We start from the raw sequence: 26,995 nt of genomic DNA on the forward strand, positions 1-26,995 counted from the left end.
ACACAGAGGAAATGGCACCCTATTCCCTATATAGTGCACTACTTTTGACCAGAGCAAGTAGTGAATATTGTGCCATTTTAGATGCAGCCAAAGACAAACACAGTAACAGCAGCAAACCCTTAGTGCAGAAGAGGCAGAGGCAGAGTGAGATGTGATTTTCTTCACACCCACCAGAGGGCGATGCAGGGGAGGAGAGGGACTGGAGCTCCAGTTCTGCTGGGTTTCCTCTTTTGCAACAAAAAAAGGCCACTCCATCTGCCAGTAACTCTGTCTGTACTGGAGATCTGTCAGTTGATCTGTCAGTAGTTTATCTGTACTGGAGATCTGTCAGTTGATCTGTCAGTAGTTGATCTGTACTGGAGATCTGTCAGTTGATCTGTCAGTAGTTGATCTGTACTGGAGATCTGTCAGTTGATCTGTCAGTAGTTGATCTGTCAGTAGTTGATCTGTACTGGAGATCTGTCAGTTGATCTGTCAGTAGTTTATCTGTACTCACACGTCCAGAACAAGCAACCTACACAACTACGACACAAATAGTCCACATCATGCTACAGACGCTAAAAGCACCTTAGTGTCAACGTGTTAGGTAAGGAGTGTGTGAGTAAATAGGGATGTACTGCTTTGGTTCTAGTGGATCTAGAGCCAGAACTGGACTGGTGTTGTTATAAAACACACAACGTTTCACAAACACAGTGGAAGACACGAGCAAACACACTTACTGCACTGCACTGATTCCCCATGGATAATCTTGTTCACTTGACACTTCCAATTTGCCTAGGGACGAGGTTACCCCAGGTAGGGAAATGGATGGAAAGTAAAAGGAATCAATAAATACTATATATATAAATAACAGTTCAAAAGTTTAGGTTCACTTAGAAATGTCCTTGTTTTTTTAAAGAAAAGCTACATTTTTTGTCCATTAAAATAACATCAAATTGATCAGAAATACAGTGTAGACATTGTTAATGTTGTAAATGAGTATTGTAGCTGGAAACAGCTGACTTTTAATGGAATATCTACATAGGTGTACAGAGGACCATTTTATCAGCAACCATCACTCCTGTGTTCCAATGGCACGTTGTGTTAGCTAATCCAAGTTTATCATTTTAAAAGGCTAATTGATCATTAGCAAACCCTTTTGCAATTATTTTAGCACATCTGAAAACTGTTGTTCTGATTAAAGAAGCAATAAAACTGGCCTTCTTTAGACTAGTTGAGTATCTGGAGCATCAGCATTTGTGGGTTCGATTACAGGCTCAAAATGGCCAGAAACAAATAATTTCTGAAATTCATCAGTCTATTCTCGTTCTGAGAAAAGAAGGCTATTCCATGCGAGAAATTGTCAAAAAACTGAAGATCTCGTACAACGCTGTGTACTACTCCCTTCACAGAACAGCGCAAACTGGCTCTAACAAGAATAGAAAGAGGAGTGGGAGGCCCCGGTGCACAACTGAGCAAGAGAACAAGTACATTAGAGTGTCTAGTTTGAGAAAGACGCCTCACAAGTCCTCAACTGGCAGCTTCATTAAATAGTACCCGCAAAACACCAGTCTCAACGTCAACAGTGAATAGGCGACCCCGGGATGCTGGCCTTCTAGGCAGAGTTGCAAAGAAAAAGCCATATCTCAGACTGGCCAATAACAAGAAAAGATTAAGATGGGCAAAAGAACACAGACACCAGACAGAGGAACTCTGCCTAGGTTTTCTTTCAAAAATAAGGACATTTCTAAGTGACCCCAGTGACCCAAAACTTTTGAACTGTAATATATATATATAAATAAACTGGGTGGTTCAAGCCCTGAATGCTGACTGGCTGACAGCCGTGGTATATCAGACCGTATACCACAGGTATGACAAAACATTTATTTTTACTGCTCTAATTATGTTGGTAACCAGTTTATAATAGCAATAAGGCGCCTCGGGTTTTGTGGTATATGGCAAATATACCATGGCTAAGGACTGTGTCCAGGCACTCCGCGATGAGTCATGCATAAGAATAGCCCTTAGCCGTGGTATATTGGCCATATAGTACACCTCCTCGGGCCTTATTGCTTAAATATATATATATATCCATATATACCAACTCGCTGTGAATTCAGATAAAAAATTAAATAAAATAAAACCTATTAAAAAAACGGAGTAGGTATTAGTTGTATCAGTGCGTCATCAGAGGAGAGAGATTCTGGTTGGGTGGAGTGGAGCAGGCCCCTTGGTTAGTCAGTGCAAAGGTCAGAAAACACACAGTAGTTCGGACAACTCACACATCTCAGCCCCAGAGAGACTTCCCATGCCAAACACACACAGTTCCGGTGTGAGTGTATAGTTGCTAGCCCTCCAGAGCCATGTCCATAGGGGCATCCATCCGTCCTGTGACACCCATTTTGTCCTATTAGTTTGGGCTGGTGGTGGTTGGTGGTGTGAGCCGTGAGGTGAGGGGTGAGTGCATTGCTAGGGCTGGCATTGCCTGTGCCATAGTAAACTCGTTTCCAGCCTCTTTAGGCTGGGGACGAGGTTAGTGCCACGTAGGCAGGGAGAATGGGAGCCCAGAGACTGTGCCGGCCACAGACAGCCCCCCCCCAGTGGAGCTCAGAGCTGGTGCACAATGCTGTCTGTGTGGTTGACAGGCACAGGGCCGTCCTGGCGGAGCCGCTGCCACTGGAACGTGGTGCTGAGGGAACCCACCTCTTCCTCCTCGTTCTCCTGCTCCTTAGCAAACTCCATGAAGACCTGAGAGATGGAGTGTGAGAGAGAGCAAGAGAGAGACTAGCTAAGACAAATAGTCAGGAAGTGGATGGAGTTTGCATTGCAGTTGATGTAACATCATCACATGACATTCAAGGTAAGGTTCACAAATGAGTACTTACCTGCTCTAAGGTTGATTGTGAAAAGTTGTACTCTTCAAAGTTGAAGGCTTGCTTAGCTGGAGGCAGGGGAGAGCAGAGGACATTAGAACACAATGCATTTTGCCTAAATTGTAACTGATCAATGAAACATGAGGCAGATGGTCAGAGAGTGATCACAAACACACACTCACCACTCTCTAGCTGAGAGAAGGACTTGGCCAGTGACTTGACATCCTCCATGGGGATCTTGTAAACCATCAGGGTGGCAAAGCTGCAAGACAGAGGCAGCAGGTTTTAGCATGTCATTACACACACACACACACACACCTCTGCTCTGAATCACCTCTCCTGTCTTGCAGCGTGAGGGAAGATTCGACGGATCTCCTTGTGGAGGAGTGCCACTTGTTGAAGCCCTGTCAGCTCCTCTCTCAGCTTCACTTCCAGGCTGTAGCCACGCCCATACTTCCCCTTCAGGTGCTGGATAGACCCAATACACCTGAGAGACAGAGACACATCATCATCATCATCACAACTAGATAGACCCAATCCACCTGACACATCATCATCATCACCACAACTAGATAGACCCAATACACCTGAGAGACAGAGACACATCATCATCATCATCATCACAACTAGATAGACCCAATACACCTGAGACACATCATCATCATCATCATCACCACAACTAGATAGACCCAATACACCTGAGAGACAGAGACACATCATCATCATCATCACAAGTAGATAGACCCAATACACCTGAGACACATCATCATCATCATCATCACCACAACTAGATAGACCCAATACACCTGAGACCACATCATCATCATCATCATCATCACCACAACTAGATAGACCCAATACACCTGAGACACATCATCATCATCATCATCACAACTAGATAGACCCTATCCACCTGAGACACATCATCATCATCATCATCATCACAACTAGATAGACCCAATAGACCCAATACACCTGACACATCATCATCACAACTAGATAGACCCAATCCACCTGACACATCATCCTGACACATCATCATCATCATCATCACCACAACTAGATAGACCCAATACACCTGACACATCATCATCATCATCACCACAACAGGATAGACCCAATCCACCTGACACATCATCATCATCATCATCACCACAACAGGATAGACCCAATCCACCTGACACATCATCATCATCATCATCATCATCACAACAGGATAGACCCAATACACCTGAGAGATATAACACATCCTCGTCATCATCATCCTAATCCCAACTACCACAAATCAACTCCCCAATACACAACCTGATCTCAACACCAAACAAAATATCTAAACACTAAAACGTACCTACAGTATGATAAGACAAAGTTATTGTAACAAAGTTATTTATAACCTAGTTACTGTGACATAGATTATTAGCTATAGCAATGTAATTGCAACATATCACACCTTTTCCCCAATGCCAGCCCCAATGTCAGAGCTTCTGGACGTCCCCCTGTCCCCCTCATTGAGTTGGATAGAGGGCAGACCACAAACAGCCATTGTGGCAAGTGCATTCTCTATCCAACACTATGTTCCACCCATCTTCACCGCTACTCTGATACACTCACCTGAGCTGCCCTGACACCATGATGGCCACGCGGTCACACACAGCCTCAGCCTCCTCCATGTAGTGAGTGGTCAGAATGGCCCCACGCTGGCGGTTCTTAAACGCTGCCCGGATAGCCCTCCTGGAGACAGGACGAACCAGAGGGACAGAAGGACCAAAGCCTTAGCACTTTAGTGGCTACTTAACAGAGTAGAACAACAAAAATCTAAAACTAAAAACCAAACTGAAAACCTTTGAAACGGAAGTTAACATTTCTTTTGGTTATGTAGTGTATGGACACCTGTTCGTCGACCATCTCATTCCAAAATCATGGGCATTAATATGGAGTTGCTCCCCCTTTGCTGCTATAACAGCCTCCACTCTTCTGGGAAGGCTTTCCACTAGATGTTAGAACATTGCTGCAGGGACTTGCTTCCATTCAGACACAAGAGCATTAGTGAGGTGGGACACTGATGTTGGGCTATTAGGCCTGTTGGGCTAGTAGGCGTTCCAATTCATTCCAAAGGTCTTCGATGGGATTGAGGTCAGGGCTCTGTGCAGGCCAGTCAAGTTCTTCCACACTGATCTTGACAAACATTTTCTATATGAACCTCACTCTGTGCACGGGGGCATTGTCATGCTGAAACTGGAATGGGCCTTTCTCAAACTGTTGCCACAAAGTTGGAAGCACAGAATCATCTAGAATATTATTGTATGCTGTAGCGTTAAGATTTCCCTTCACTGGAACTAAGTGGCCAAGCCCGAACCATGGAAAACAGCTCCAGACCATTAATTCCTCCTCCACCAAACTTTACAGTTGGCACTTTGCATTCGGGAAGGTAGTGTTTTCCTGGCATCTGCTAAACCCAGATTTGTCCTTCGGACTGCCAGATAATGAAGCGTGATTCATCACTCCAGAGAAAGCTTTTCCACTGCTCCAGAGTCCAATGGCGGCGAGCTTTACATCACTCCAGCCGACGCTTGGCATTGTGCATGGTGATCTTAGGCTTGTGTGCGGCTGCTCGGCCATGGAAAAACATTTCATGAATCTCCCGACGAACAGTTATTGTGCTGACGTTGCTTCCAGAGGCAGTTAGGAACTTGTTAGTGAGTGTTGCAACCGAGGACAGACGATTTTTATGCGCTACACGCTTCAGCACTCGGTGGTCCCATTCTGTGAGCTTGTGTGGTCTACCACTTTGCAGCTGAGCCGTTGATGCTCCTAGACGTTTCCACAATAACAGCACTTACAGTTGACCAGTTGACCAGGGCAGCTCTAGCAGGGCAGAAGTTTGACAAACTGACTTGTTGGAAAGGTGGCATCCTATGATGGTGCCACTTTGAAAGTCACTGAGCTCATCAGTAAGGCTCATCAGTAAGGCCATTCTACTGCCAATGTTTGTCTATGGAGATTGCATGGCGGTGTGCTCAATTGTATACACCTGTCAGCAATGGGTGTGGCTGAAATAGCAGAATCCACTAATTTGAAGGTGTGTCCACATGCTTTTGTATATATAGTGTACATATACAAATGACAATGATACACGATACATTCTGGTTTCTATTGATTGCAGTGTGATTTTGCTGTAATTTCTCAGCCTTGTACCGCACAACTATTTCTTGTCAACAACATTGTTTTGGTTTGATTGTGCCTGTCCCAGGGAGAGGAGCATGGGACTCACCACATGCGTTGTTTGGACTTGGGGTCCATCCCTGTAGAAGGCTCGTCCAGCAGAACTATCTGAGGGTTCCCCAACATGCTGAGAGCAAAGCACAACTGAAACACATAAACAGGAAACACAAAGGAATACAGTCAACAACGTGTGGCACAGATACAAATGAAACAGGCAAATGAGAATTAGTGAGGGCAAAAGGATTTGAATGTTTTGGCTAGGCTGAAACACACAAAGAAAACGCAACAATCAAATCAAATGTATTTATAAAGCACTTTTTACATCAGCAGATGTCCCAAAGTGCTTATACAGAAACCCAACCTAAAACTCTAAACAGCAAGCAATGTAGATGTAGAAGCAAGGTTGGCTAGGAAAAACTCCCTAGTAAGTCAGGAAGAAACCTAGAAAGGAACCAGCCTCTGAGGGGTTGACAGTCCTCTTCTGGCTTTCCCAGGTGGAGATTATAAGATTGTCCATTAAGGCCAGATAGTTCTTCAAGATGTTCAAACGTTCATAGATGACCAGCAGGGTCAAATAATAATCACAGCGGTTGTAGGGGGTACAACAGGTCAGCACCTCATGAGTAAACGTCAATTGGCTTCTCATAGCTGAGCATTCAGCGATCGAGACAGCAGTCAACACACTGTGACACAGATGTACAAATTAAACAAGTGAGCAAAGTAAGGGTTTAGGATTTGGTAAATGTGTATGGGCTAAGCTTGGTGGTTATTTTACACACACTGATTCCCAGCTAACATTGTAGGGTGGTTTGAGCTGGCAGAGGGAGGAAATACTCACCTCATTTCCTCTCTCTATTATCTAACACCACATTAAATGATGGATGGTACTGCTAGGCCCAAACTGAATCTCTGAAGCAACCCCATTTCAGCTCTCCAAATGTCTCCCTGGCAGGCAGTTTCAAACTAAATGTCTCCCTTTCCACAGTGTTATGTGAAGGTGTGTGGAGAGTAGACAGAGTGTAAAGTGGAACTCGCTCTTGCTCTCCCTCTTTCTGTCTCACCTTCCTCTTGATCCCAGCTGAGAGGTTTTTGGCCTGCTTGTGGAGGTGGCCCTTCAGCTCCAGAGCATTCACCACACTGATAGGAACACAGAGACAAACACAGAGTTCACACAAGGTCCATTCCACAGGAGACCACAGCAAAAAGGTACATAACAGAAAAATAAAGAGGGTCAAGTCTAAAAGGCAGGTTAGATAAGATGCAAACGTTAGATACATTATTAATTTTTTAGGATTAAAATGAACTCCAGATAAACAATCCAATCAATGCTTAGTTGTCAACAGCACATCTCTGACTACATCAGGCATCACCTGTTACTACCACAAGACAGTTGTCATAAGGGTATTTATATCTATTATGGGGTCCAAACACATTAAAGCTCTTACATTACATTTACAACAAAAGAGAAAACAGTACATCATAACATTTACACCACTACATATCTACAATACAAACTGTATAAAACCACCATACAACAATATTACAATTTACGTGTCTGTAGAGTGTGTGTGCTAGAGCTTGTGTGTGTCTGCACCTTTGTGTGTGTCTCTTCACAGTCCCCGCTGTTCCATAAGGTGTATTTTTACCTGTTTTTTCAAATCTGGACTTGGGCATTGTGAAGAGACCTCTGGTGACATGTCTTGTGGGGTATGCATGGGTGTGTGAGCTGTGTGCTAGTAGTTTAAACAGACACCTCGGTGCATTCAGCATGTCAACACTTCTTACAAATACAAGTAGTGATTAAATCAATCTCTCTTCTACTTTGAGCCATGAGAGATTAACATGCATATCATTGTTAGCTCTCCGTTTACTTTAAAGGGCCAGCCGTGCTGCCCTGTTCCGAGCCATTTGTAATTACCCTAAGTCCCACTTTGTGGCACAGTGGTTAACATCTCTTTTCTGAGTGTACTGCATATAACCAGCTTCTCAGGCACCATCTCAGTGTGCTTCATTCTATAGCTAGAGGACTCCTGATAGTATCATTTTTTTGTCTTTATCTGTTGATGTCTAGTACTGTCTTTCTGCTAGCTAGGGCCATCTACTTTAAGCGCTCCCTGTCTTCACAGTGACCTACTTGGTGTCTGCTGACTGTTCATAATTTGCAGATAGTTCATGAGACATCAATCAGGATGAAGGTACAGGGCAATTTGTGACTTCTTTTGGTAATCAGTGGCTATATTGGAGGGGGAGTGCTTTCACTTCTCCTAGGCAATCAGCAATTAGTACAGGGAGGCGTGCTCTCCACCTCTGATAAGCAATTAGCAATTAGTGTTAGTTCTTCAGTCTCCCCTGGTTTCTCAGCGGTAGCTGTAAGCGGTGCTCGTGTCAGTTCTGTCTCATAACTAAGACCAACGACGAAACAAAGACGGTTCTTCGGAGTTGTTGGAGGAAGTCTCCACACTTTCACTTGAGTATATCTTACCTAGTTATTTACTTTCTGATTTTGCAGCTTTGTCAACCCTGTGTGTTTTCTATACCTGTTTGCACCTCTCCCTGTAGTATTTACAGACGTTCCCCACAACTTGGTTGCAACCCTCCTAATTTAGTGTACCCTGCATGCACAATCCATGTGGAATTCCTGGTCTCTGGCAGCATTTGGAGCTGTCACTCCGCGGTCAAGAATGCCTAGTTCATCTCAGCCTATGCTGCCCTTCAGTCCCTTGACTTTTTGGCCCTGACGAAGACATGTATCACCCCAGAGAACCCTGCTGCTCTACATCTGACTTTCTCTCAGTCTGAGAGAACCTGGTCTTTGGTGGTGGTGACACAGGTCTACTAATTTCTCCTAAGTGGCGATTTTCTATTCTCACCTGTCCATCTCTCCCTTCTGCTAAATACTTCTCCCGACGCGGCCTCTTCGTCTCTACTCCCCTCCCGCATCCTATGACCTGCACAGTCCCCTTTCCTCCCGGCCGGCTTGGCCCTCCCCTCCTGCTCCGTGGCTCATTGAGTTTACAGAACAGGGCTGCGAGCAGCTGAGTGAAAAATGGAGGAACACTAAACTTCCGGAGAAACACTAAACTTCTGGAGAACCTATCATCCTTTCACTCCCTCTGTATCTGCTGTAAAAGCCACTTTCAACCACTACATTTCATGCTTCTGCCTCTAACCCTAGGAAACTCTTCCACTTTCTCCCTCCTTAATCCTCTACCCCCTCCTCCCTCTCTGTGGACGACTTTGTCAACAACTTTGGGGGAAAAAAAGGTTGACATCCGCTACTCATTCACTCAGCCTATTGAGTACACTTGTCTCAGAACTACCCTAAGCCTTGACCTCTTTCTCCCCTCTTCCAGATGACGTCTGGCCACTGGACAACCTGCCCGCTCGACCCCAGACCATCTCTGGAGACCTTCCCCTATCAACTCATCCCTGACCACTGGCTGCGTCCCCTCTAACTTCAAAATGGCCAGAGTTGCTCCCCTCAAGAAACCAACACTCGACTCATCTGACGTCAAACTATAGACCTGTAGCCTTTTCTTTCCAAAACACTTGAGTGTGCTGTCTATGATCAACTCTATCGTTATGGCTCTCAAAGACCTTAACTAGTCAGGCTTCAAGATGGGTCACCCAACCGAGACTGCTCTTCTGTGTCAGAGGCTCTCTGCACTGCCAAAGCTGACTATCTCCTCTGTTTTCATCCTTCTAGATCTGTCCACTGCCTTTGACACCATGAACCATCAGATCCTCCTCTCCACCCTCTCAGGGCTGGTCATCTCGGGCTCTGCACACTCTTGGATTGCATCCTACCAGATGACGGAGAGGATCTGTGTCGGACAAAGATTTACTGGTGTCCCCCAGCGCTCGGTTCTAGGGCCTCTATACACTAAGTCACCATATCCTCACATGGTCTCCTATCATTGCTCTGCAGATGACACACTACTTTTCTCCTTCCCTTCTGACACCCAGGTGCCCGGCCCACCACCTCAAACCCAATAACTGCTCTTCCCCTGGGGGAAGGCCTGCTCGCTCAAAGACCTCTCCATCATAACTCCAGTGTCGCCCTCCCAGAGTACAAAGAACCTTGGCGTGACACCGGACAACACTATCGTTCTCTGCAAACATCAAAGCAGTTACCCCGCTCTTACAGGTTCATGCTCTACAACATCCGTAGAGTACGACCCTATAATACACCGGAAGTGGTGAAGGTCCTAATCCAGGCACTTGTCATCTCCCGTCTGGACTACTGCAACTTGCTGTTGACTGGGTTCCCCGCTTGTGCCATCAAACCCCTGCAACTTATCCAGAATGCTGCCGCCTGCCTGTTAAGTTCTCCCATGTCACCCTGCTCCTCCTCACGCTCCACTGGCTTCCAGTCGAACTCCCATCCACTACAAGACCATGATGCTTACCTACGGAACAGCAACTGCCCCCACCCACCACACTTTTGTTGCCTGGGATATGTGGTTCTCCTTCTTAGTTATCTTAACATGAATGCAGTCACACTGGAAAAGAGCACCTGCTAACTGTTTTATGATAGTGGATAGTTACCGTGTGATGATGCCAGGGACGTCCTGTCCGCGGAGGCCCTTGATGGCAGCGTAGATCTCCAGGTGTTCTTCCAGGGTGATGCGGGGCCACAAAGGGCTGACCTGGGGACAGTAGCCTATATGCTCCAGGGGGTTGTCTACTGGACGGAACTCTGTACTGTAGTCCCCCATCAGGACCTGAGGCAAGAAAAACTGACTGTCAAATTTAATCATATGATCAGATTGGACCTTAAATGCAGCTGTCTTTTTGTCTCAATATTAAACCATTTCTGGGCAATAATTAAGTACTTTTATTGAAAACAAACCTGAGCAATTTCTCAAGCAAGAATTGAGTTAGGACTGTCTGGGAGTGGACAACTGCAAACGAGCGGTCTTTTCAAACAGCTCCTACACTAAAAGGGCATTTTAATTTTGACAGTATTACTAACCTAAGTGGAAACGGTAAAGTATTCAGACCCCTTTTGTTACACTGAAAATCTCAATCTACACGATACCCCTTAATGACAAAGCAAAAACAGGTTTGTAGAATTGTTTGCAAATAAACATATTGCCACGACTTGAAATTGAGCTCAGACGTATCCTGTTCCATTGATCATATCCTTTGTTTCTACAACTTGATTGAAGTCCACCTGTGGTCAATTCATTGGACATGATTTGGAAAGTTACTATACAAGGTTCCACAGTTGATGATGCATGTCAGAGCAAAAACCAAGCATTGAGTTTGAAGGAATTGTCTGTAGAGCTCCGAGACAGGATTGTGTCAAGGCACCAAAACATTTTTGCAGCAATGAAGTTGCCCAAGAACACAGTGGCCTCCATTCTTAAATGGAAGAAGTTTGGAACCACCTAGACTCATCTTAAACTGCGCAATTGGGGGAGAAGGGCCTTGACCAAGAACCTGTGTTCCTCTGTGGAGATGGTTGTCCTTCTGGAAGGTTCTCCCATCTCTGCAGTACTCCACCAATCAGGCCTTTATGGTAGAATGGCCAGATGAAAGCCACTCCTCAGTAAAAGGCACTTGGAGTTTGCCAAAAGGCACCAGACCATGAGAAACCAAGATTGAACTCTTTGGCCTAAAAGCAAAGTGTCACATCTGGAGGAAACCTGGCACCATCCCTTAGGTGAAGCATGCTGGTAGGGCTGGGCGATATAGATCGTGCGACGATAGACGTTTTTCTATTATGCTCTATCGTTTATTTCGTTGTCGCAAATCACTCTTTACGGCAATATTTTTAGTCAATTGGACAATGCTTAGCATTCTTCCACACGGGGAAATTTGCAACACACAAACATGGAGGAGATGAAACGTGACAAAGTACGGAGCTCGTACCTAAAAAGGCTACTTCGGTCACATGGACGTGGTTTGGGTATGAAAAGTCTGACACGGACCAGAAAACCGCCCTCTGCAAAATATGCCGCAGGCCGGTCTCGACAACGGGCTCAAACACCACTAACGCAAGAATCGTGTGAAAGTACAGTCGAGTGCTCAAAACAAACCCCTGACTCAGACGTTGCAAGAGGCTTTTGCCCACGAAGATGGAAGGAGTTAACAGCTGCCGTTGCAAAGACATGGCCCCAATTTACTCGGTTGAGAAACGGGGGTTTCGTGAGTTGGTGCTAACACTCGACCCAAGGTACCAAATGCAAATTGATGTTACACGTATTAATGCCAAAGTAACATGCAAAACAGGCAAGCCCACAAAAATATTTTTTTTTTGGCCTATATTTATAGTTTTCCATTTACCTTTTATATTTTGTTACATGCTTAATTGAAAATTTGCACAAGTTCTAAATAAAATAATCAAATGAGTAAGTACCTTTTTTATTTGTTGAATATAATTCAAAATGTATAGGTCTTTACATGTGGTCATTTTATATAAACTATTTAGTCACTGAATTTACAGAATGTGCTATATCGGGATATGAGATTTTGACCATGTTGCCCAGCCCTACATGGTGGTGGCAGCATCAAGACCCTAAGCACACAGCCAAAACAACGCAGGAGGGGACAAGTCTTTGAATGTCCTTGAGTGGCCCAGCCAGAGCCCAGACTTGAACCAGATCGAACATCTTTGGAAAGACCTGAAAATAGCTGTGCAGCGACCCTCCCCATCGAACCTGAGAGGATCTGCAGAGAAGAATGGGAGAAAGTCCCCAAATACAGGTGTGCCAAACTTGTAGCATCATAACCAAGAAGAATCAAGGCTGTAACTGCTTCAACAAAGTACTGAGTAAAGGGTCTGAATACTTATGTAAATGTAATACATTTGCAAAAATGTATTAATATTTATTTTCTTTGTCATGGGGTATTGTGTGTAGATTGAGGAAAAAACAATTTAACACATTTTAGAATAAGGCTAACGTAACAAAATGTGGAAAAAGTCAACGGTCTTAAGGAAAATCAAGTTTTTGACTGCACTGGGCCTTTAAGGCTAAACCTCACCTTAAACAACCATCTTTCCTGTCGTTGTGCGCACACTAAACGATGGTGGCACAGACGGGGGTCACACTACAAGATTCTTCACTTGGTCTTGAGGATTGCCAATACCACGGTGTCGCACGAAAACAATGATGGGATTAGATTTAATGTAGCTACAACAAGCTGTGGCTCAAAGCAGCCCTAAATGTTTTCAGTCAGACATTCACACTTGCCATTCAGAGTTGAAATATCTAGCCAACAATTTGAAATGAATAACATTGATTGTGAACTTCAGAGCTGTAACAATTTGACACTTTGGCCTTGATTTAAAGGCAAGTACAAATGCATACTAGCAGTAGTCATCGCTCCTTCGAGTCTATACATTATGGGTGACACGAAACAACGTGCTCTCATTGGCTATTGCTCATCACCGTTCTCAAAACTTATTGCACATCTCACACAACGAGAATTGTTTGAAAATATCGTGACGTCTGGGACTGCTCAAAGACGAGATCGTTAGCCCTCAGATTGATTCTCTGACCCACTCCCATTAAACAAGCGTTGTTTACTGCCTCGCACCCCAAGTAGGCAACGACATGGGGATTTTGTTTCTGATCTCAAACTTGTCTGGGACCAAAATCGTGTAACGTACACCCAGCTTAAAAGGCATTTTCAATTGAAATGACTTTTAAGTCCAGGAAACTGGCCCTAAAAATTCCATATAGGGTCCAGTCAAAAGACAGAGGGTGAATGGTATGTACCTGTCCAGCGGTTGGGACTGTGTCTCCAGACAACATATGCATGATGGTGCTTTTCCCTGCTCCGTTGGGCCCCAGCAGTCCAAGCACCTCACCTGAACACACATACAGTTGATATACTGGTTATCTGTTATGAGACCATTGACATTGTTCAAAAACCCAAGCCTCACAGTGCAGACCACAGGGATTTCTCTGCTATTAATATCCTTGGACGGGCCGCCTATGTTTTTTTTTGGGTCGCTTAAGTACAAACAGTGTAAAATGTATATTACATTTTTTCATACATTTCGCAATAGAAAAATGTTTTCAGTGTAAACTTAAATGACTAAAAACAGAAAGTATGTAGAAAAGATAATGGACCTAAATATATTTTTTAATAATATAATCTTTGAACTAACAACCACCAAAATAAAATATAGACAGTCAGGGAAAATCCAAAAACAATTCATTTAGCAGTATATGTTTGGGCAAAAGAACACAGCATTAGCCATGGCAAAATGCATAGAATTGCAAGAAATCTGCTTTAAAACAAAAATAATAATAGCAGCTGCATGGAAAAAAAGTGTAGAATTGGCATGTCTATAATTTCTTGACACCGCCAAGATTGGGGCCACTAATTGTATTTTTTTACTGCGCCGGCAGAACAACTGCGCCCCTGCCACATCCCTTACCATGCCCACCACCTAAGCCCCATTTAAATCCAGTCGAGGCTGCTGAGGGGAGGACGGCTTATAATAATGGCTGGAATGAAGTACATGGAAACCATGTGTTTGATACCATCCTATTAATTCCGGTCCATCCATTACTACGAGCCGTCCTCCCTTCAGCAGCCTCCATCACCCTGGACATAAGTCATACACTCTCAAGATCATTGCATTCATAACTTCATGTGATAAATGTTAAGCAATGGAATTGTTTAGTGTTTGACTGATCAAATGTACAGTTTACAGTTGGAGATTGTAAGCTCAGCTGACCTTTGCGTACACAGAAGGAGATGTTCTTGGTGGCTACCGTCCTCCTCTTCTTGAGAGAGATTCCTTCCCTTGGACATTTATACTGCTTCCTCAAGTTACTCACCACCACTACTGGTTTCTGAAGGGGGGGGGCACACAAGAAAGATTATTAGATGACAGTTAATAGATCTGAGGAAATCGTCAAAACATGGCAAATCCCCTTTCAAAGATGGGACTCATCTTCCACAGAGATCAAGGTGTGAATAAAAAAGCACTTAACACACACACCTCGTAATGGCCACACACACACACCTCCTCACAGCACTGGCAGGTGAGGGCCTCCTTCACCCGAGCCTTTTCCATCTGAACATCTTCATCCTCGTTGATCCCCTCCTCTGGGTTACGCTCCACTTTATCCTTAGTCTTGGAAGAGATCCTTCAGGAGAAAGACGATGGTAATATTCAGTTTCATAGTCTCACGTTACCATACTTTCAAGTCTCATTCAAATCAAGGAACCTTGGAATCAAAGCTAGGTGGAGTATTATGACGACTTAAAGATCCAATGCAGCCATTGTTATCTCAACATCAAATACCATACTGTGATTGTTTCTGTCTGACCTTTTCAATTTAAAACAAAAACAATTATTTTTTTAACAATAGTTTCTTTTCATTTTTCTTTTTGACATTTTTGACTACGTTTTTTAAAAATGTGTCATTTTTTGGTTGGGGGGGGTTACAGGTACAATATTCATGTGCATTTACACACTTTTAGTTTATACTACATGTACCGTAAGTTGCCCCTCTACAGAAAAAGAAAATGATCATATTAACCACACCGCATTCTGTAATAAAATTGGTAGGAAAAGACAAACAAAAAAGAGGTGGGCCTACAGAAGTCTCAAGTTTTTAGGGAGCGTGCAATTGGCATGCTGACTGCAGGAATGTCCACCAGAGCTGTTGGCAGAGAATTTAGTGTTAATTTCTTTAGCATAAGCCACCTCCAAAATCATTTTAGAGAATTTGGCAGTACGTCCAACACCGCAGACCACGTGTAAGCACACCAGCCCAAGACCTCCACATCCGGCTTCTTCACCAGCGGGATCGTCTGAGACCAGCCATCCAGACAGTTGATGAAACTGTGGGTTTGCAAAACCAAATGGTTTCTGACAGGTTGTGCAGAAATTATCTCAGGGAAGCTCATTTGCGTCAAGAGTATGTTAGCGGAGCAGAGCTGGAGCTGAGCGTGCCCAATTTGACTGGAGCGTGGAGAAAGATTCCTAAAGGCTAGAGCGCCGGCCTTCTCACCCGCCCCAAACTTCGCTTCAATAGCGCTCACTTCACGAGCTCTGAGCATGCCCGCCCCAGCATGCATTTGTAGTCTACTTATGCCCTTGCGTGAGCTACTGTCATGGAGTTTGCTAAATACAGTACCTTCAGAAAGTATTCAGACCCCTTGACTTTTCCCACATTTTGTTACGTTACAGCCCTATTCTAAAACGGATGAAATAAAAACAATTCCTCAGCAATCTACACACAATACCCAATAATGACAAAGCGAAAACAGGTTTTTAGAAACCTTTACATAAGTATTCAGACCCTTTGATATGAGACTCGAAATTGAGCTCAGGTGCAACCTGTGGTAAATTAAATTGATTGGACATGATTTGGAAAGGCACACACCTGTCTATATAAGGTCCCACAGTTGACAGTGCATGTCAGAGAAAAAACAAAGCCATGAGGTCGAAGGAATTGTCCGTAGAGCTCCGAGACAGGATTGTGTTGAGGCACAGATCTGGGGAAGTGTACCAAAACATTTCTGCAGCATTGAAGGTCCCCATGAACAAAGTGGCCTCCATCATTCTTAAATTGAATAAGTTTGAAACCATCAAGACTCTTCCTAGAGCTGGCCGCACCGCCTAACTGAGCAATCGGGGGAGAAGCGCCTTGGTCAGGGAGGTGACCAGGAACCCGATAGTCACTCTGACAGAGTTCCAGAGTTCCTCTGTGGAGATGGGAAAACCTTCCAGAAGGACAACCATCTCTGCAGCACTCCACCAATCAGGCCTTTATGGGGGAGTGGCCAGACGGAAGCCACTCCTCAGTAAAAGGCACATGACGACCCGCTTAGAGTTTGCCAAAAGGCACCCTCAGAGCAGGAGAAACAAGATTCTCTGGTCTGATGAAACTAAGATTGAACTTTCTGGCCTGAATGCCAAGCATCATGTCTGGAGGAAACCTGACACCAAATATATTTAGATTTGTTTAACACTTTTTTGGTTACTACATGATTCCATATGTGTTATTTCATCGTTTTGATGTCTTCACTATTATTCTACAATACAAATGCATTGAATAACAGATTATCTACATAGACAGTCCCCCAAAAATATAAAAAGGAAGTTTGTTCTGAACTGTCTCTAGAGAGACACTTATATCTAGAGATATAAGAAAGACCAGGAAACATTTATTAACATATTTAAAAAAAAAATGTATTTAAAACCTTATTTTTTTTATTAAACAGTCTCCATATATACTTCCATTCATTTTTTTCAACTGGCACCAGGGGACCTTCAGACGAGTCTTGTGAGGCCTGTGGGTGTTCTAAAGAACTGTTTGGGTCAAAGGTCCATTTGATACTCGTGGTGGCAGAGGAGCTTCCGACATTGTGTCAGAGACAATTACTCTATGCATTTGTCTCTTGCGGAATTTCAAATGATCTCTCCCATGCACTCTCCCTTTCTTTCTCTCTTCTCTCTCCCTCTTTCTTTTTCTCCCTTCCCCCTAGTCTGGGTTGAGAAGGACAGGGAACTGTTCTGGTCTGGGTGTGAACTCCACCACAGTGTCGGTGTGGGTCAAAGGTCCATTAGATACTTGTGGTGGCAGAGGAGACAGTTACTCAATGTATGTGTGTCTCACTCCCTCCCCCTCTCAGTCTGGCATTGTTCCTTGTCTTCCTAGCTGCTGTGCTGGTATTGTCTCTGGCTACGGGGAACATCCAGATCCACGCTCCAGAACTCATCAAGGCAAAGTGTGGCTATTTTAAATATCTCAAATATAAAATATATGTTGATTTGTTTAACCTCTCTAGGGTAGGGGGCAGTATTTGCACGGCCGGATAAAAAACATACCTGATTTAATCTGGTTATTACTACTGCCCAGAAACTAGAATATGCATATAATTGTTTGATTTGGATAGAAAACACCCTAAAGTTTCTAAAACTGTTTGAATGGTGTCTGTGAGTATAACAGAACTCATATGGCAGGCAAAAACCTGAGAAGATTCTGTACAGGAAGTGCCCTCTCTGACCATTTCTTGGCCTTCTACACTCTCTTTATTGAAAACTGAGGATCTCTGCTGTAACGTGACACTTTGTGAGGCTCCCATAGGCGGCAGAACGTTGAATGATAACTTTGCAGCCCATGGCTGAAAAACAGTAGCGCATTTGGTAAGTGGTCGATCTGAGAACAATGAGACGGGCGTGCGCGTGAAGAGTCCATTTTAGATTTTCAGTCTTTGAACGAAAACAGGGTTTCCCGGTCGGAATATTATCGCTTTTTTACGAGAAAAATCGCATAAAAATTGATTTTAAACAGCGGTTGACATGCTTCGAAGTACGGTAATGGAATATTTAGAAATTTGTCACGATATGCGTTACCCTTCGGATAGTGTCTTGAACGCACGAACAAAACAGAGGATATTTGAACATAACTATGGATTATTTTGAACCAAACCAACATTTGTTATTGAAGTAGAAGTCCTGGGAGTGCATTCTGACGAAGAACAGCAAAGGTAATCCAATTTTTCTTATAATAAATCTGAGGTTGGTGAGTGCCAAACTTGGTGGGTGTCAAAATAGCTAGCCCGTGATGGCGAGCTATCTACTCAGAATATTGCAAAATGTGCTTTTGCCGAAAAGCTATTTTAAAATCAGACATAGCGATTGCATAAAGGAGTTCTGTATCTATAATTCTTAAAATAATTATGTTTTTTGTGAACGTTTATCGTGAGTAATTTAGTAAATTCACCGGAAGTTTGCGGTGTTTTGCTATCGTTATAAAGCCATTTTGAAATCGGACAGTGTGGTTAGATTAACAAGAGTCTTGTCTTTAAAATGGTGTAAAATAGTCATATGTTTGAGAAATTGAAGTAATAGCATTTCTAAGGTATTTGAATATCGCGCCACGGGATTCCACTGGCTGTTGAGTAGGTGGGACGTCCCACATACCCTAGAGAGGTTAACATAACACACTTTTGGTTACTACATGATTCCATATGTGTTATTTCATAGTTTTGATGTCTTCACTATTATTCGACAACGTAGAAAATAGTAATAATAAAGAACAACCCTTGAATGAGTAGGTGTGTCCAAACTTTTAACCGGTAGTGTACATTGTCTAGGTAAAGTTAGATATTATCTGAGTATAATGAGATGGCATGATCCGTAGAATTGAGATTATTGTAATTTCTTTTGATTGTTGAAGTCCCTGGGCCAGGGCCTCCATAGACAATAAAAATAGCTGAGGTGAGATGGGATCACCTTGCCTGCTACTTCTAGTTATTCTGAACAGAACAGAGCAGGTATTGCCTGTTATTACTATGGCTGAGGTATTGGCATATAGTATTTTAATAATATTTTCCAAAACCGACCAAAGATATGACCATTTAGTCTATCAAAAGCTTTTTTCTGCATCGAGAGATATAACTGCCTAATGAGCTTTGGTTTCTGATGAAGCATGTAAGATACTGTAAGTAATAGACGACAGCGGCTATCTGAGGATGTACCAATTTGGTTAAGTAGGTTTTGAGACGGGACAACAGGATTTAAAATAATTGTTTAATATCTGTTTTTATCAAAGATAGAGGGTGATAGTGAGAGCACTGGGTGGAGTCTTTATCTTTTTTTTTATAAAAGCAAAATTAGCGCTTTATTTATATCCCTTCCAAGTAAACCTTTGTGACCGGTTGTGCTAATCATTTCAGCAAGTTTGTCCAAATGGTTCTCTATTCTATTGTATGCGAGTCCTTTTCGACTGCACTGGGACTTTAACTATGACTTTAGTTGTGTGATATTTTTATCAACATACTCCCCCTATCCATTGACCCCCACCTCTCCCCTCTGAGTAGCCCTGCCCCTCTTCTTCTTCTCTCATCCCTTACCTGCAGAACTGGTCATTCTTCATGGTCCTCCCTCCGTAGCGGATCTCCAACCAGCGCAGCATGAACAGTAGCAGGATGCACTGCAGATAGGGCTGGGGAGAAACAATGTGTGTGATGTGCTGTATGTCTGTCTACAAAAATATTGATATGCTAGGATGCTGTATGAAACAGAAATAATTTCCTACCAGACACAAAGTAACCAACAAACCCAATCCATGTTACACCTCAACATCTCCGTACTCTGACTCCTATTCCTACTATAATGTCCAGGGCATTTCCTGCTACTTACAGATAGGACAGCAATGAGCAGGTTCTTCCAGAGGAAGTCCTCTTCATAGAGGGAGGGCAGGAAGGTGGCCTTGGTGATAGAGTTAAGGCAGCCCATTAAGGGGTAGAGAGGGTTGAAGAAACATAGTGTATTGTGGAGGATCCTCGTCAGCCCGGGGTTGTCGTTCACAAATGACAGCTGGACGATGGAGGCAGACACCACACACACCTAGTATGCAACAGAACGACACACACACACAATAACCAAACACAAAGTAATATAGCTGCTTCCACATTGACACAAATCATTCATCTACTTATGAAGTTTTCTCTATAGTGAAAAAAAATATAATAAAAACAAATCATGGTTTTATTAATATTGTAAGAATGTTGTGTGAATGTTATATAAATGTTGTGTGACAGGGAGGGAGGGAAGGCTGTTGTTCTCACCATCATGGAGACCACAGAGAAGAAGTCTCTGTTACTCTGGACGCGTGTGAACATGAAAGACACCACGTAGGCGAACAGGATCATAGCTGGGCCAAAACCTATCAGACACAGGATCTATAGAAAATAAGATGGAGAGAGAGTCAGTCTGAGGGAGTGTACAGTGGCATGAAGAAGTCAGTCTGAGGGAGTGTACAGTGGCATGAAAAAGTATGTGAACCCTATGGAATTACCTGGATTTCTGCATAAATTGGTCATAAAATTTGATCTGCTCTTCATCTAAGTCACAACAATAGACAAACACAGTCTGCTTAAACTAATAACACACAATTATACGTTTTCATGTCTTTATTGAACACAGTGTGTAAACATTCACAGTGCAAGGTGGAAAAAGTATGTGAGCCCTTTGATTTAATAACTGGTTGACCCTCCTTTGGCAGTGTTAGCAATTTATGTTATTCTTCAATAACACAAACTCCAAAGCAAATCAGGGGGAGAAAAATAGGTTTATTTGAGAAGGACAAATCAGGATGTTATGCTGGGAGGTAGATGTTCAGCCTCCCCTCTCCTCAGCTTTTCTCCACCGAACAAAGGAACAGGCTGCCATTTATAACCCCCCCACCCTAACCTGGGGTTGACTAATCAGAAGTCATTGCAGTACAACTTGGCCAATGGCCAAGTAACAAGTATCCTGCCCCCGACTCAATGTACAGACTAATGAAACCGTGGCACACGTCGCTCTGAGTTCAGGAGTGACATTCTACAGATTCTAAACAGATGTTGAATTGAAACCCAACTCCTATTTACAATTTGCTATTGACCATTAGTACTCTAGTACTCTCATCCTCTGCGTTGTGTATTTATCTTCTAAATATTCTTATAGCAGCAATAACCTCAACCAAAAGTGTCTGTCGTTGCAGATCACACCTGCACAACGGTCAGGAGGAATTTTGGACCATTCCTCTTTACAAAACTGTTTCAGTTCAGCAATATTCTTGGGATGTCTGGTGTGAACTGCTCTAGAGGTCATGTCACAGCATCTCAATCGGGTTGAGTTCAGGACTCTGACTGGGCCACTCCAGAAGGCGTATTTTCTTCTGTTGAATCCATTCTGTTGTTGATCTACTTCTGTGTTTTGGGTCGTTGTCCTGTTGCATCACCCAACTTCTGTTGAGCTTCAATTGGTGGACAGATAGCCTTACATTCTCCTGCAAAATGTCTTGATAAACTTGGGAATTCATTTTTCCTGTTGATGATAGCAAGCTGTCCAGGCCCTGAGGCAGCAAAACAGCCAAAACCATGATGCTCCCTCCACCATACTTTAGGGTTGGGATGAGGTTTTGATGTTGGTGTGCCTTTTTCTTCTCCACATAGTGTTGTGTGTTCCTTCCAAACAACTCAACTGTAGTTTCATCTGTTCACAGCATATTTTGCCAGTAGCGCTGTGGAACATCCAGGTGCTCTTTTGCAAACTTCAGACGTGCCGCAATTATTTTTTTGGACAGCAGTGGCTTCTTCCGTGGTGTCCTCCCACAAACACCATTCTTGTTTAGTGTTTTACGCATCGTAGAGATGTTGGAATGTTCCAGAGATTTCTGTATGTCTTTAGCTGACACTCTAGGATTCTTCTTAACCTCATTGAGCATTCTGCACTGTACTCTTGCAGTCATCTTTGCAGGATGGCCACTCCTAGGGAGAGTAGCAACAGTGCTGAACTTTCTCCATTTATAGACAATTTGTCTTAACGTGGACTGATGAACATCAAGGCTTTTAGAGATACTTTTGTAACCCTTTCAAGCTTTATGCAAGTCAACAATTCCTAATCTTAGGTCTTCTGAGATCTCTTTTGTCCGAGGCATGGTTCACATCAGACAATGCTTCTTGTGAATAGCAAACTCAAATTTTGTGAGTGTTTTTAATAGGGCAGGGTAGCTCTAACCAACATCTCCAATCTCGTCTCATTGATTGGACTCCAGGGTAGCTGACTCCTGACTCCAATTAGCTTTTGGAGAAGTGATAAGCCTAGGGGTTCACATACTTTTTCCAACCTACACTGTGAATGTTTAAACACTGTATTCAATATAGACAAGAAAAATACAACAACTTGTGTGTTATTAGTTCAAGCACAGTGTTTGTCCATTGCTGTGACTTAGATTAAGATCAGATCAAATTTTATGACCAATTTATGCAGAATTCCAAAGGGTTCACATACTTTTTCTTTCCACTGTATGTGTATGTTGTTTCTGACTGACCACGGAAGTGTGCGTGTGTACTGTACTAGACACGTGAGTCTAACTGACCACTGCGGTGACGTTGCCAGAGGTAAGCAGGTTGGCAGTATGGAAGGAGAAGAGGATGCTGGTCATGGTGGTCAGTATGAGGTAGTAGAAGGGGATGTCCACTGCAGCCTGACCACACCAGTACGCAGACGGGACCAGGCCAGAGATACGCAGCGTTGAACGGCACTTTATCTAGGATTGAGAAGAGAAAGGAAAGATTTATCAGTCAATATGGAAAGCATTCTAAATGAATGCTTTTGAATGTAGATCACAAAAGGAGTGCCTTTTTGTTGTATTGTAGGCTTTCAGTTTCACCGCTATTGTTGTTCAATCAATCACCAATGAGGTCATTTCTGAATCGGGAGAAAACTGAAAGCTCCAGACAGTCCTGCATTCGAGCAGTCCCAGACAGTATTCATGGGATGTCTGCTATTCTGTGAATCGACTGCTTAGTGCTTACCCTCTCCGTCTCGGGTGAATCGACTGCTTAGTGCTTACCCTCTCCGTCTAGGGTGAATCGACTGCATAGTGCTTACCCTCTCCGTCTAGGGTGAATCGACTGCTTAGTGCTTACCCTCTCCGTCTCGGGTGAATCGACTGCTTAGTGCTTACCCTCTCCATCTCGGGTGAATCGACCGCTTAGTGCTTACCTCTCTGTCTCGGGTGTGGTCCATGGCGAAGTAGGCAGGCATGCCTGCAGCTAGCATCCCCAGTATGATAGCCTCAATGTAGACCAGAGCATATGATGTGGCGTCGGGAATTTGCTAAGGAGAAGAACAGAGGAAACGTAAAATTATTGTAGCATGACGCTGACTCTTTCAGGCACCTTTTGTTCATTTGATAGAAAGATTAGATAGATACATGGATAAAAATACTTTATTACTTGTGTATGTCTGTAACAAGTTTTAGATAGAATATAACTTCATTTTTCTAGACTATTGCTGTACGTACTATTCTAACTAAACCATCACGGTGTTATTCCAATCATTAGTCTTATTGGACTTGACTTACATAGTCGAAGGGCTTGGTCCAGGTGTGGATGTGTTGTGTGCCGTTGAGGCCTCGTAGGATGGCGTTACTGAGGACGTTGACTGTCATGGGCAAAGAGTGGACGGTAGTACTGTTGAACGCTACACTGTATCGGAAACCCTGCATACCAGAGAAAGAAAAAAGTGTCTGTTGTCAATGGTTGTCTGTGTGTGTGCGCAGGCGTGCACGTGTGTGTGGGCTTGCTTGCGCAAAACTATGCTTAACTGAAACCCTATAACCAGACAGAAGAAGAGTCAATCAAGGACTGGGCATTTAAAGCGGCATTAGTGGCCTCTCTATGCCTTCTGATCTTATAACCCAATTACTGGCTAAAGAGCTGATTTGATTTTGATTGGTCAAAATAGTCCAAGGGGGGAAAATCAGAATTGGGCTGCTTGTGTAGACACATCCTATGTGGCTCTTCGCCATAGACAGACAGCCAGGGTAAACGTGAACCAACCACTCTACTGAAGCACCCTACTACCAATTAGGGCACTTGCTGCATAACTAGCCTCAGCCTAAGAGCACTCCATATAGCACTCAATTTAGAACCATCCACATCATGCATATAATCAGAGGGTAAACCACCCCCACACACAGAGAGAGAAAGAATGTCGCCCTTCTCCTGTATAAGAGGGGTTATTATTTTTCACCTTGTTGGATCCGGTGACGTTGATGGCTGCGCTGTGAGGAGCACAGGACATGTAGTCTGTGTTCTTCATCATCTCCACCTTGATGTCCTGAGATTCCAGGTTACGGATGAAGTCGGAGATATCCGAGCCTGCGCAGAGAAACAGACCACAGTTTTTTTGTGTGTGTTTCTAACCAGAGTGTTTCTACTCTCGTATTCAGCCACTCATATTCTGTGAACAGATGCTGCTAGGAACTCTACTGCTTGGAAGGAGCTAGATAGAGAACATAAAGTATTTCAGAGCTGTAGTGATGGGAGGATAACACAGTATTCAAGAGTATCAGTTGACAATATAGAAGAGAGTATGGACTAACCTGATGAGTTCTGGACCAGTAGACTGGTGGTGTATTTCCTGACTGATTGGCTGACGTACCTGATGAGTTCTGGACCAGTAGACTGGTGGTGTATTTCCTGACTGATTGGCTGACGTACCTGATGAGTTCTGGACCAGTAGACTGGTGGTGTATTTCCTGACTGATTGGCTGACGTACCTGATGAGTTCTGGACCAGTAGACTGGTGGTGTATTTCCTGACTGATTGGCTGACGTACCTGATGAGTTCTGGACCAGTAGACTGGTGGTGTATTTCCTGACTGATTGGCTGACTTACCTGATGAGTTCTGGACCAGTAGACTGGTGGTGTATTTCCGGGGGGCCTGGTTCGGTCTCAGCAGGTAGATGGGGACAAACTGCCGTTCTGGAGCGTGGATCTGGATGTTCCCCGTAGCCAGAGACAATACTAGCACAGCAGCTAGGAAGACCAGGAACAATGCCAGACTGAGAGGGGGAGGGAGAGAGAGAGACACACAAATACACTGAGTAACTGTCTCCTCTGCCACCATAAGTATCAAATGGACCTTTGACCCACACTGACACTGTGTTGGGGTTCACACTCACACCCAGCCCTGAACAGTTCCCCGTCCTTCTCAACCCAGACTAGCCCATGTAGCCAACGGCCTTCCTCTCCCTCTACATGTTGAGCATGTGGGGAGGGAACTGCTTACCTCCCTATTACCTTGCTTATAGCCTTAGTACAACAACACAGTGTATAAGGTCAATAACATCATATTAGGTTAGGTAATAGAGAGGTAAGCAGTTCCCTCCCCAGACTCACGTGTAGACAAAGGCCTTCCTCTCTCTCTGCATGTTGAGCATGTGTAGCCAGGCCACGGTGCTGAACTGCTGCCTCCACAGAGCATGGCCCTGGACCGCCTCTGGCTTGCTGTCAGAGAAGGTCAGTAGTCTTTGGTCAGTGTCGTCCAGAGAGGATGCATCACCCTCATCCTCAACCTGCTCCTGGTTGAACACACTGTAGTCTGGAGACGGGAGGGGTGGGAGAGAGGAATATGTTATTAGGCTACTCAACAGGGTCGTACTTTTAGGGCTCACTGTAGAAAATGTTTTTGAACAGAAAACGAAAAATTATATTTCTAATTGGACAAGTTCAGGTAGTCATCTCCCTGTTTGTCAGTTTTCTTCAGTTTGGTGCCTAATGAATACGACCTAGGTAACATAGTTGTCAGTAGATTGCATCTTATGATCACATGTGAAGTTAATGTGATAACATAAAACTACACGTGACAACATGTGAAATTAATGTGACAACATGGGATTCAAAATGTAAACGTGACAACATTTGAGCACATGTGAAAGCTGAGATGTCCAATATCATTTAGAATACTACTTAAAAAGTAATAGTTGATGTTAATGGACAGTATGCTGCTGTATGCTGATTACTTGGGACTCAACCTCACTTGGGATTTGAACTCACAACATCTTGGTTGCTAGCTACCTGATGTTGCTGCTGCACCACCAGATCGATGGACATAATGGAGATTAGCTATATATTTATTGCCAAGAATACGTTTGCAATGTGTCTAAAGTTGCAGTAAAAATAAAGTAAAAACGTACAACTTCTTATTTCTATAAACATGACAGTATACTGCTATATTCTGATTTCAATTACTGTAATATAGAATTTTGTACTGAGAACAATGCGTTTTACAGACTTATTGGCAATTTCTGCACTTTGCTAAAATCTGCACAAAATCAAGTAACGTAAATGTAAAACTAGCAGTGCTCCATGACACTTGAGAGAATATACAACAATTATTTGAGAATTTGAACTTGCAACCCCTTTCTTGGGAGTGCAACAATATTTCTGCAGTGCCACCAGGTTCATACTTATTGCTCGGAACATACAGTATATTAACACACTCAAAAAACAAGGGTATGGTTAGTGTAGTGTTGTTCCCTGGGCTACAAAAAGGTCAAAGATACTCTTCACAGCTATACATACTGTATAAACTCACATGGAACAGTTCGGTGTACCTCATAGGTATGTGAGATTTTTCTACCCAATATTTTGAACAT

At 43.5% G+C, this 26,995-nt stretch overlaps 1 protein-coding gene across 4 annotated transcripts in view; it reads right to left on the bottom strand.

The window, feature by feature from the left end:
• Positions 1-2,261: 2,261 nt before the first annotated feature.
• abca5 (ATP-binding cassette, sub-family A (ABC1), member 5) overlaps positions 2,262-26,995 on the bottom strand; it is a 93,331-nt gene continuing 68,597 nt past the window's right edge. For 2 of the 4 annotated variants that reach the window (XM_014212904.2, XM_014212922.2), the window contains 20 exons: positions 25,737-25,938; positions 25,233-25,399; positions 24,586-24,713; positions 23,915-24,052; positions 23,554-23,667; positions 22,925-23,095; positions 20,628-20,741; positions 20,200-20,406; positions 19,911-20,002; positions 15,040-15,187; positions 14,773-14,890; positions 13,802-13,893; positions 10,623-10,798; positions 7,136-7,211; positions 6,124-6,218; positions 4,464-4,583; positions 3,187-3,339; positions 3,035-3,114; positions 2,865-2,920; positions 2,262-2,727 (listed from right to left, as the gene is read on the bottom strand). In XM_014212904.2, coding sequence (XP_014068379.1) covers positions 2,587-2,727; positions 2,865-2,920; positions 3,035-3,114; positions 3,187-3,339; positions 4,464-4,583; positions 6,124-6,218; positions 7,136-7,211; positions 10,623-10,798; positions 13,802-13,893; positions 14,773-14,890; positions 15,040-15,187; positions 19,911-20,002; positions 20,200-20,406; positions 20,628-20,741; positions 22,925-23,095; positions 23,554-23,667; positions 23,915-24,052; positions 24,586-24,713; positions 25,233-25,399; positions 25,737-25,938 — 2,588 coding nt within the window. In that variant the 3' untranslated portion in view covers positions 2,262-2,586. Of the gene's footprint in view, positions 2,728-2,864; positions 2,921-3,034; positions 3,115-3,186; positions 3,340-4,043; positions 4,084-4,463; positions 4,584-6,123; positions 6,219-7,135; positions 7,212-10,622; positions 10,799-13,801; positions 13,894-14,772; positions 14,891-15,039; positions 15,188-19,910; positions 20,003-20,199; positions 20,407-20,627; positions 20,742-22,924; positions 23,096-23,553; positions 23,668-23,914; positions 24,053-24,585; positions 24,714-25,232; positions 25,400-25,736; positions 25,939-26,995 lie in introns of those variants that run through there. The other 2 variants (XM_014212913.2, XM_045723354.1) reach the window with 2 other exon arrangements.

This window comes from Salmo salar, chromosome ssa01 (assembly GCF_905237065.1).
Source record: "Salmo salar chromosome ssa01, Ssal_v3.1, whole genome shotgun sequence".
NCBI lineage: Eukaryota > Metazoa > Chordata > Actinopteri > Salmoniformes > Salmonidae > Salmo > Salmo salar.